Here is a 12627-nt window from a genome sequence, read left to right on the forward strand (position 1 = left end):
TTGGGAATATGAATTATAGCAATGAAAACGCTGGTGCAGTTTGAAAAGGGTGAAGGTTTTGACTACAAGGCAGACATTTATGCTTAAACCCAGAATACATTCAGAAACTATGACGAATGTTCAGCTACTGTTTCCCTGGAAATAGGTTTTAGATAAATCTTAGACCTAAGACAAAATAAATAAGAAAACCTAACAAACAAAATGAAGAGTGATTAGATGACTAAGAATTAGATCTGTAAATATTAGATTTTGATAGTTTTACCTTCTAAATTACAGACTCTGAATTAAAGTTGTAACATTTCACTTACCAAATACAGTTAGGTTGACCATGCTCTCCCGGTTGCCTGCAGGAAAGGTAGTGTACTCGCAAATGTAGGCTGCTTCATCAGACAGCTGCAGGTTGGAGAACACGATGGTGGTGTCCTCCAGCGAGGGCGTACGATGACGAACTGCCGCCTGCTTAAAGCTGACCCGCTCCTTGAAGGGCGGCAGAACGGACACACCCAGGGCCGGGTTGGCTATGGCCACGTTCTGTTTAGTGCCGTTAAGCTGCTTCTGCCAGGTGACTTGAGAGATCTTGACCGGTGGGTTACTGTTGATGAAAATGCAGCGCAGTTCGACTTGTGAACCCACAAAACCAGACTTACTGGAGTCCATTTGTACCATCTGTCCATTGCCAGCTAGACAAAGAGAGAGAGAGAGAGAGAGAGAGAGAGAGAGAGAGAGAGAGAGAGAGAGAGAGAGAGAGAGAGAGAGACAGAAAAAAAAAACACATTTAATTAGGATTAACAAGTGTCCAAGGGCAAGCAAAGCACTTAAGTCAATAGCAAGTACATGCACTGAAAGTCAAGGAGTAAAATCAACCACCTAGGTAGTACATGCACACACAACACTCACTTTTAAACACACAAAATTTAGCCCAGGTTATGCCACAGATACAGTTTCTGCTCCCTATATATCAGCCTAAAAAGTCAGTACATGGTGGAGGTTATGTGGACAAGCTGGGGGAGTTGTTATTAACATAATGGGACCATCCATACAACCCTGTCTTTGTCCACAAAGGTACCGTTTCTGATGAGATGGGAGGGCTGAGCGAGAACCAATGCATCACTAATGAATGAGTACAAGGGCAGTGAGTTGGAGCCAAGTCATCGTCTGCTGCGCCCCCCTCCATCTACCCAGCAACACACCTCGTAGCCCATTCAAATTTTAATTACTTTTTACTCACAAATACTTCAATGACTGCCTGGAGCTCCTATTAAAGGAAACAATATGGAGTCCTGTGTAAGCACTCAAAACAATGAGAACACACACATTCGCTATATAAAAAACTCAGCAATTACACACCTCTCCCCTTTCTATCTCAGCTTGTGAGGAATTTGGAAGCGAAAAGAATTAGTCAATTAGCGGGGACGGACCTTCGAACCAGCCTGTGGTTTAGCCTTTCATGCATACTACATATTGACCTCATGCTAAACTGAAGTGTCAAATTCGCTTCTTTCTCTCGCCCTTTTGAATTTTACTTATAATTTGCAGTTAATATGTTTGAATTAAATTCCCCTACAGTCACCTTGCTTTTATTTAGAATTGGAATAATTAGACCTTTGAGAAAAATACTAATCGCCAATTAATTACTTCAATAAATACGGCAAACATTTGCTAATTCCAGCTCCTTTAAATTTAAAATCTAGAGATGTCATCTTGGTTTCTATGAAACTGAGGTAATACATTTTATTTATTTCAGAGACTGAATATGAATTGATAAATTAGGAACATATGAATCAATTTTGAAAATAATTACTGCAGTTTTTTTTTAATCTACAACACAACCACAACATGTATTTACATCTGATCAGAAGTCTACAGTGACTGCAGTCGGAGCAGAAGTGTCATTGCAGGGCCTCTACATCCTGTTGTCTTCAACACGCCTTTGTTATCTCTGATTTATGTGCCTTTCCAGGTGAAGTCAGATGATGTCCCATTCCCTGGTCCGACAACCCCTGGCTGAGCTTGTATTTACAACCAACCGCAGCCATAATTATCTCCTATGAACAGACAGGGACCCACAGGAAGAAAGACTGAAATTCCTCCATTAATCACACCAGACTCATAAAGCCACTCGTGAATCCAGTCATAAAGAGGCAGAGAATATTTTGTGGCCTCAAGTGGAGAACAGACACCTAAACACATGCACCACAAACAGAGCAGCTCTTCAACATGGAGTACATTAAAACTATGGATAATCGTGTGTGCCGTCGTCGTCCCCCCCTCCAGAAATGAAGTTTACAGTAGGGATTTTAAATGTGTGAGAATCCTTGAGGGGGATCCATGTCTGTTTACGCCCTCTAAGTAAATACAAAATCTCATGTAGTCAACTGTGTAAGAAGCTAAAGTAGAGAAGAGTTGTGTGTCTGCAGGCTGTCAAAATGAAGCAGCGGCAGCAACTGTTCTGTTTAAACCTCCTTATGTTCAGACGGCCAGCCCACGGGCCGTCGGAGTTTTAACGGAACCCACGTTCCTTCACCAGTTAAAAGTTAACGCATAAATGAGATGTCTACGGAAAGCTAAGACTTTCATGATTCGTTTGGTATAAACCATTTATGGTTTCCAATAACCACAGGCACAGTAAATAGCTTTGTCAGACAACTACTAAACAAACAAGCGATTACAGTATTGACACAACTACCCAAAACAGCGTCAGAGTCCCACACTGATCAGACGGTCCAGTAAATCCCATCCAGCAAAGTATCTAGTCCAAAAATAATTCATATATCCATAATACACATGATCCACGGCCTCGTCGTTTGGAATTATGTGCTGTGCGTTCATAAATCCCCATAGATTTTTTTTTAGTCTCATTGACCTAAGATGGCCGACATAAATGACATTTTTCACCATACTACTTGTTATGTCCCCCAATCTCTCCAAATGGCATTTTCTTTGGAACTGCCTGCACATACCCTGAGAAAAACATGTGTAAAACAGTATTTTTTTTCTGTATTATTATTAGCAACTTTGAATCTGGATCAGGTCAGATACTGTGGTCCCATTGTCCAGCTAATACCTCATAGCTTCAGTTATTTACAGGCACTTTTCTGCAAACAAAACAGTGTGTTCACACTCATGTAACTCTGTGCCAGTAACACCTACAGTGAAGGGATACAATATTTCCTTTCAAAAGAGACCAGACTCATGCTGGTACTAGAAATGGTTTACAAACAGCTTTCATTTTACTTTGGGTATGTCTTGGGTATGTACGTTTTATGCCAATTTTACTGGAAGTAAGATTTGTCTTGTAAAAACTGTTGGTAGTCCGCCTAAGGCCATCGGTGCACAACACATGAATGAGGAGAGGAAATGGTGCAGACTTTGGGTAAAAGACCATTAAGTTTAACATTCTTTTTGACGATCTTTCACAGTGTGCAGCACAATTCTCAGGTTGAACTGCTTAGGCTGGAGAGAAGCGCATTATGAGAGAAAGTCAATTTTAACCTATTGTTATACGCTTCCACTCAAATGCTGCCTTGGCTGCCGACATCAAATTGTATGAAACAAAGTGACAACCTTTTGAAGTTACTAAGTGCACATCATCTTTCATTTCCTTCTGACCACATCAGCAAGACCCTCTCTATAGAGATTTAAACTTGGGGGATTTGAAGATGACAGATTGATTTACTAATACAGTTTGACAGAGAGGACTGGCAACCTTGTCATCTGTACCTTGAGAGCCACCTGTGTCCTCGTGCACCCCGGGGCAATGCTTTACTGCGTTTTATCAGAGCTTAGATTACCAGTTGTGGCAGCTGTAGTATGATATTTTGTGATATAGCAAACACAATTTACTGTGTGACAACACTAGTTAAAGTTTAATCTTAAATTGGAGCGAAGTGGGGGAGCTGTGTGCGCAGGAGGGGGCTGTAAAAACGTGTACATATGTACCTGGCCAGACCTCGCTCGATTCAATGCTAAAACAGAACTGGCAGGGGCCGGCTGTTTGAAAAGCTGCAGCCCCTCCCTCCCTTCCTCTGCCCTTCCTTCTTCGAGTCCGTCGCTCTCAACTCAGATTGAACCAAATAAACAGCAGCTCACGCAAATGGAAACCAGAGGAATCGGCATAATTACACAGCCACCGAGCCCAAATCCCCTCTGTGAAGAACCAGGGGCGCCCACTGGGACCCCTTTCACTCAAGGACTGTAGGAGTCCTTGGCTGAGCACACAGTAGAGCTATGTAATTACAGACTCCACAGCAAAGTAGCAAAGCCATAGAAGAGCAGAATCGCAGATGTGGAAGAAGCACTAAGAAGGTACATTTTCCGGAGGTTATGAGAGCCAGTGCTGTCGAAACAGAAGAAGAAAACAAAGAAAGAGATGGGCAAAGTCGTGGAGATGCTGAATGGGTGAGCGGCACACAAAGAGAAAGGCGGAGCTTTAAGGAGATTTGTAGGTGTGCTGTGGGTTTGAGGCTGGCTGGCTTTATGGTTTGTGCTGCTGCTGCTTTGTTCTAACACTGACAAGCGGCCGACTGGGGGACAGTCATGCTTTAATACACCTGGGGCTCGACGCCGCCTTAGGAGTTGCCAGTGGAGAGGGGAGTCCTATTTCTGGAAGGAGAAGCAATAGGACAAACAAAGAAAGCATAAACTATGTTCAAGCTGGCAGAATATAAAATAGGGTGGCTTGATTCAAACCAGGTGAGCTGACTTGGATCGAGGGGGACATAAGGGGCACCACTAGAACAGCTGCTGTACCGTCTGGCCCCGCACTGATAGCAAGAGACTACCAAGGCCTGGACACAGAGCTGTGCACTCAACGTTCAACTGTAATATGATCTGGCCCATCAGGCGGCAAGGAAAAGCATGTGCTGTGTGTTGTTTGCATATGGTACAGTGGACATCGTGCACGGGAAGCTGCACCAATTAACAGCCTTCGGTCTGATGGCCTTCCTATGGTGTGTGGTTAATATCCAGGTAAATGGATAAGTGAGCTGGGATCACAGAACACTGCAGGGTGTTTAAATTTGACAAGTTTACACAATTTATTACCCAGCTGTGACCACAAAAATACATTTAAACAAAAAAATAATACATTGATTCATTCTGTAACAAATAAAGATAAAGAGGAAACTTTAACTCTTAATATTTGCCTTTTGCCTCTGCTGCAGAGAAAGACAATAAAAGTTCCTGAACAATACACACTACATTGATCCATCCCAGATAACCTTCTGCACAGTGTTTATCCAGACCTTGCTCTCCATGTCAAACAATAGCAACATCACGAAACTCGAAATTAAAAACCAGAGCGCCACCCCTTAATGCTGAAGAAGCCTCCTTTCCATATACAAGTTCTATTTGGCAACTCAGCTCACAACTGAGATGTCACGCTACTTTTGTTTTTCAGCTAAACTGGCCAACGACCAACAACATTTCAAAAGACACGTTATTGGCTCTTTTACCATTACGTGGGCAACGCTCATCCAAAGAAATCCATTTGTGCATTGAGTCAAATAAAGTTCAGAATAATTCACCTCAAACTGCGGCAATGTGAGGAAGATTAAATAGAACTGAATGCATATTTTAGAAGAAGTGCTCATTAATGTCTTCTATTTAAAGCTGCACCAGGCAACTTGGCGTACTGTCGGTCCCAAATGGCAGTGAGACGTTACCCTCTGAAGTTTGAAGACTTCAAAACCTTGAAAAATGTGGAATGTGATGTCATTAATCTGCATTCTTCTTGGACATAAATGTCGCCTTCTCAGAGTCTTTTTAGGGGGGAGATGAGTTTCAATTGTGCTCACTTCCTGAAAACAGGGAAGATTTTCTGCTTCTGTTCGACGCCAACACAATAATTTAATTCAGGCAAATAGGTCAAATCTAAGTTCGTAGAGACGCAACAAGCTCACCTACTGTAGCTCTGCAGGCGTGTTTTGGTGTAAACCTCCTTCAGCAGCTTTAAAGCTTACCACAAAAAGACACATCATCTTCTTATGCCTGATATGCTTTGGTTACTCCACTGTTACTTAAATGGGATGCTGATAAATAAAACATAACTCGAGCCACTTGGGATAATGACTGTTTAATGTAGTCCCTGTTCCCACGGCGACGGCACAGGCGTCCGTGCTCCCCTATTCATGACCACACACGGGGTGTTAAGGGGGAATCCAAACCGACTGCCTCAAATACACAAAAACCTCCCATTAGTTGCTTGTTTATTCCCCTGGTGGAACATTTCCTTTTCTTCTTCTTTTTTTTTTGTCAGTGAGTAACTTAGAGCTCATCCAGTGGTATTTTGTTCTATTATATAACAAATAGAAGTGATTTTTCAAAGTGCTTTATAAAAATAAATTATAGCATTACTCTTAGGGGTAACTGGCAGCTATCTTGCTGCGCTCGTGGCTCTAATACATCCCGACATGGCATTTCATTTAACAGGAGCGGCTGCATTCTGTGCTTCGTGTTGCTTTTTGTTGACGGTGGCCGTTCAGCTTTTTTGAGATGGAGCAGTACGTGTCAAGAGAATTTGTTTTAATCTACTCACAGACACTATTTGATGATGCTTCAGTTAGTTCTCCGGGGAAAAGAATGGTGTACCTGCCAAAGCAGCTCTCTTTACCCTGCGTCTCTCCAAGCACACATTCAAACGCAGAGGCAAGCGAAACCTCACTGGAACAGATGGTTAGTAGACCTGCTCCTAATTTTCCACTATCTGGTTCAAATTTGAAATGCTCTTTTTGTACAACGCGCTCGTTCATTGAGGACAATGTAACATCTGTTGTGCTGTAAATGTTAATGATTATCGGGGAATATTTATTATGTTAGGCACCTTCCCAATCTGGGACAGCTCCACGAGAGGCGCTGGCTGTTTCATTTGAACTGTTTGCAATGGCTGTTCATTTAAATGAGAGGGGAACCTAATGACCAGGCGCCACGGCACAGTAGTCACGTGTTTCACACAGAGGCTATAAAATTACAACTTTCAGGTCGGCAGTGCGTGGCATCTGAGACGCAACTGTGCGCACCGATTCTCACCTAATGTAGCTGCATCCATCGTTTCTCAGGCAACATAAGGTTCAGAGCACAAGCACACGCACACACACACACACACACACACACGCACACACACACACACACACACACATGCACACACACACACACACATATGCCCCTCAAGCTGCTTTAAGGCACTTCAAATGTCAAGGGGATGCATCAGTCTGCCTGCAACAGAGCTTCTCATCTCAGTTCAGCAGGGTAAAGATTAATCTTTGAATGAAACACTGGAAAACATCACTACTCCATTTTGTTATCAGACGATTTCAAAGAACCAAATCTAGATGATGGCGCGGAGAATATTATACCCTCTTTAGTAACCTGCCATCATCCTTTTTGAATTTAATACATATGGGGGCGGGGTGGGGGGGGTGGGGGCAACAGTGCCTGTGGATTTCCTGTAATTAATGCTTTTTAAAAAGAAGAAAAAAAAAACTAGCAATGTAGGGAATATGCTGGAAGCAATCTGGGATTTTAGTTGTCTTTGACCGTGGCAATGACAAATGTATCTGGGCCAAAAATACAGCTTTTGCCCTACAGAGAGCGAGAGAGAGTGAGAGAAAGAGCGAGAGAGAGCGAGAGGGAGAGAAAGAGAAAGAGAGAGCGAGAGAGAGAGAGGGAGGAAGTATAGCACGTATCAAGTGTAAACACAGTATCAGAGCTCTGACCGTCCTCCCTCACCCTGCAGCTTAACTAAACAAGGCCACCACGGTTTCGGTTTTTACGACACAAAATAAACAGGGCTGACGTTACGTGACCAAATGGCGAGATGACATCACCCACTGATACCAGATAGCAAGCAACTGTCAGTAAACAAAAGGCTGGGTAGAATTTAAAGGGAGGGATAGCCCCCTCCCATTGACCAACTGTGTTGGACTGAAACTGATAGGGAAGGAGCTGGGAACAGATCCAGGTATTAGGTGTATCTAAAAGTGTGGCATGAGAAATAAAACGTTGGCGGGTGAGAGGAATAACAGTTAGATAATAATACGCTCTATCAGACAGATCTCAAGAGAAGACGCCAGGGAGCACTTTCACGGACCAGGCAATTAGTCAACAAAGCATTACATCCTCACAATGGCTTCAGCACACACGATGATGTGCACTGGTTATTTTTTAAGAATGCAAACATTGGTCTGTGCTTTTAAACAAGGTCAGCTGTTGGATGTCTTAATAGGAAAGAGCTGATCAATAAATAAAAGGGGGACCACAGGCGCACAGCGGGGTGATGCATTATGGTCTCAGACAGGCTGAGCCCCGGCAGCTGCAGGTGCAGGCTCGGAGCACCGAGGAGTTAAGTGGGCGGGGTTACATAAATGCGATGTGGAGGATTTTGGGGCAGTTAAGGAGGAGGGTAAGCAGTGAGAGTGACACAGTGGGTCAGACGTGGCGAGCAGATTACAGCACTCGGGATATTAAAGCGGAGGAGAGACGATGCTGCGGGCAACACACCTCCCGTGGAAATTTCAGTATTAGCACAGGATGACAAAGAGGCCATGTCCACATGTACTACTGACACAGTCGACATAACAGTACAATAACACAACTGCTGCCTTTGGGTCGGGATGCAGTCCGGGTGAGAAAGGAGAGACAGAAATTCATCTGAACAGAATAGGACACGCGGACTGAAGTTAGATCTGCATTAATTGACATTTAGTAGTTTAACATCCCCTTAAGATCACCTCACATGTCACCTGAAAAAAAAAAAAAAAAAACACAACCTAACTGTATTCAGCGTACATATACAGGTAAATGTAGGTCTTCAGTTCTGGTTCATGGCAGCTCACTTCCATCTGTTGTCAATCATCAATCATGAGGGAAAGAAACAGCTTCAATTATTAAATAATCATTTATAAGTCATTTATAATGTCAAATGTTAACTGGTCCGTCCCCCCACTGTGAAAATTACATGCCATTATATCTTTGACTGTTGGTTGGATAAATCAAGTACTTTGAAGACGTCACCTTGGGCCCCTGGGAACTTGTAATTTCACACTCCTCTGACAATATATAGTTTAGAAAGAACTAGCTGACAGAGTATTTTGTAATAAGGATAATGATTTGTTGGAGCCTTAATCACTGCTACTTGACAATGGTTCATTTTGCTTGTATGAGTAAGTATTAATGCTGTTTTTCAAAGTATGAACCACAAACATCGTCACTGAATATGCAGTGCACAATGAAGCACACGGGATTATCTGTAAGAATGCTTTTGGAGAAAGGCGTATAGGAATGGTGTGTGTGTGGTGGGGGGGGCAGTGCCACAGCAGTACCGCAGCAGTACCCTATACCTCTGCTAAGCACTCAGCAAATACAGCATGAAATGCATATAAAGTCCTGCCAAAAAGTGCTGAGAAAGAGTCTGGCCCTGGACAACCATGCATGACAAATCCTTCTCTCACACCATCTGTTCCATTGTCCACAAGTAAAGATAAGTCTTGCATAGAGTACAAACACTGAATATTTCCATATGATTATGCCAAGTACTTGTGTTGGATGCATTATAAAACATTGAGATTTCAGAAATCAAACAAGTATTCAGCTGAAAGTGGATGATCAATTATTGGCTTTACACGAGAAAGGAAATGGACATGAGATGTGCAAACCCTCCGCATGCTCAATGAAAACAACCCTGTAAGGCTGTAAATCCATACACCCAATGCAGGGTGACCTTTAGAAATAGTCAGTATGAGCGCAGGATATCGTTTTTGGCACCTGACCTGTATCGACCTTTAAGGCTGGAGGTTTTTCTGCCTCTTTTTTGGGTTTTTTTAACAAAGGCCAGCTGATATCTTACAGGCCTGCAGGATGGAGGAATCCTTTCATGGATAAATAGGTCTTGTATGAGTATAGCTAGAAGCACAGTTGCATGACCATTGGCTTATTAAACCAAGAAAAGAGACCGCACAATCAATATTTGATTAGAGTCACTTGCAATTTTTTTTTCAGACATTTCCACTCTGAGTTATATCTGAGCCCCCTCCGGAGATTTCTTGAAATAAATTCATGTTGTGCATATCATACATTTTTAAGGATGTGCAGAAAAAAATAGAAGAGCTGGCTGTCATCAAAGTGCATCTCTAATTGTTGTTGGGACGTAAACAGGACAGCAGGGGCAATGTGCTCACAGCTCGGCTCGTTTGTGGGTTGCACGGAGCTATTTTTCTCCAGCGTCGCGAGCACGGGGCATTTATACAGCACACACCCATTAACATATAGGAGAGGGAATTCACACTCCAGCTGGAGTGGGCAGTGGGCTGAAGCCCCAGTCTGCTATCAATTAACAAGCACACTTGGTATGTGTCCATGGAATGATCACCATGGGACTGTGGTGCATTTTGCTCAACAGAAATGTTGTCACAATAGCAAGTCTTTTTACCAGCCTTTACATCCTGTCTGACGGTCCCCTAACTGAAAGCAATAACATCAACTCCCCGGAGGCACTGATATAACACTGTAACAAACCAGTCATCACTGTGCACGTGTACATGGAATTAAGTACAAATAAACACGATTATGAATTTTGCCCTGCAGTCACTTCATTTAGGGATGGATTATCCCGATTTTACCACTGGAGGAATGAATGTGCACAGTTACTTATAAGCTGATAAACTGTGATATGCTTCACTGAAAATGTTATCTTATCTTGTTATTTAAATAATTTTTCACATTGGTAATGCATGTACATTTTAATAGGCATTCCTTGCTGCAGTCTATGACACCCGCTGCATGGTTGCCAGAAGATTTCAGGCCTTTTTTTTTTCAGACTCAATTAGCCTTAAATTCTCTGCAACCTTGACTCTGAACAGGCTTCTCGCAAAAGACTGACACAGAAATGACAGCAGTTACAGCAGAAGCGTCAACAGCAAGTACGTGTAAACATGTAAACAAAGAGATCAGATCGATGCTAACATGTGGCAGAGATGGCTACATGGGAACTCACAAGGTTTCTGCACAAACGCTGGATTCGGGTCTTTGCCAAATTCCCCTTTTTCATGTGTGTTTTGATCATAAACCTCTATGAAACCCAGCGGTTCTCGGCAGAACTCCGAAAACCAGGGCTGAAGCATTTCCTAACCACGACCACAGCCCATCTTTCCAAGGCGAGTAAGGCTCCATGTTCCACATACATATAACCGTTGGAATGCTCACCACATCTCAGGACCACGTTCATATTCTGCTGCATGTGCTTTCCAGCTGTGATCGAGTATTGTCTTTCCCACCAGTCTTTGAGCTCCATCATATACGGTACTTTCTCCCAGCTCGGTATGTTTCCACACAGCGTCTTTCAGTGTCGAGCATGCAGGGTATCTCACATCTCGGCTTGAAAGTCTAGCAGACACCACATTCATTCGTCTTTAGTGGCCTTTGCATGTTGGATTGACAGCAAGAGAAGGATAAACAAAGTGGAGTGAATTTTGAAGACTAAATAATAATAATATTAGGAGAAGCAATTTCATGGTCAGGTACCTTTCATTCTTCGTATTGTAATTTTATTTTTGATGGAAAGCTTCAAGAGAAGACTTTTAAATAACATCACTTAAATGTCTGCAGAGCTTGCGACTAGCCTTTCAAGAGAAAAGTAACTGGCGCGGAGACATGAGTAGTTCACCACAAAGCCACAGCATGGGGAAGGGAGCTTGAAAACGGAGTCGGGCGGTATAAATTTCTCCAGTCTCCACTGGTCGTTATATGTCCAACAATGTCTATTGACACAGAGACCCAGGATAGAAAAAACATTCGGTGCACTGTAAAAAAAAAAAAAAAAAAACGGACAAGCACTGCTAAAATGGGAATGGAGAGAGAATGAACGGGAGCAGTGATCAATCAAAGGAATCAAAAGTCATTTTGGCTCTCCGGGTTCCTTCTGAAAACATCACAGTGGGTGGGCTGTGGGCTCGGGGCATAAAGAAAGTCAGGAAATGAACTCTGAACTTGTTTTTGTTCCACAGTAAAGTCACTGCTGTTGAAATTTGAGGAGTGGGATTCAAAATTTTTAGTCCAAGTGAGTAAGAGAACAAAATAGTAGCCAGATTACAAGCAGTGGGATTTGCAACAAATCGAAACTTCCAAGTTAAAACTGAGTAGCATCCAGACAGAAAAGACAAAAGTGAAGAGAGTTGCCTGTGACTGGAGATAATTGCACGGTTCAATGCAATTTCAGTGTGACCAAATTATAATTGTGTGACGGCTCTTCTGACAGCTTGCACTATTAACAGCAATCAAACCAGCGCCGTAATTACCCTCTGTGTTAAAAGATATTCTGTAGTTAAACTTCACAGCATCCCAGTTCGGACTCGCACATGCAAGAGGATTCAATGGGACCCACGTGGCTTTGATGAAACAGAAAAGAAAAAGAAAAAAAAGTATAGCAAGTCCTGATAGTATATTACTATTGATCTGAGGCAGGGAAAGTGAAGCCGGCAGTCACAGGGAGATCCAATAACTCAATTAAGCCATATCGAAATCCCTGTCACTCAACAATTGGAGAAAAAAAAAAAATTCAGATTAGCATGCTAACTATGTCTACAGGTGAGGGAATCATCTGCCCTGGTGCCTGTGTGTCACTAGGCGATTGCATGG

The 12627-nt window shown here is 42.7% G+C and overlaps 1 protein-coding gene across 3 annotated transcripts in view; it reads right to left on the reverse strand.

The window, feature by feature from the left end:
• The window catches only part of nectin1b (nectin cell adhesion molecule 1b), a 139534-nt gene that overhangs the window by 90541 nt on the left and 36366 nt on the right, over window positions 1–12627 (reverse strand). For all 3 annotated transcript variants that reach the window (XM_069716291.1, XM_069716293.1, XM_069716292.1), the window contains exon 2: window positions 309–680. In XM_069716291.1, coding sequence (XP_069572392.1) covers window positions 309–680 — 372 coding nt within the window. The remainder of the gene's footprint in view (window positions 1–308; window positions 681–12627) is intronic.

The sequence above is a fragment of the Brachyistius frenatus genome, unplaced genomic scaffold (assembly GCF_029030835.1).
Source record: "Brachyistius frenatus isolate BFR_SWC_R1_liver_20210118 unplaced genomic scaffold, ASM2903083v1 Contig_155, whole genome shotgun sequence".
Lineage (NCBI taxonomy): Eukaryota > Metazoa > Chordata > Actinopteri > Embiotocidae > Brachyistius > Brachyistius frenatus.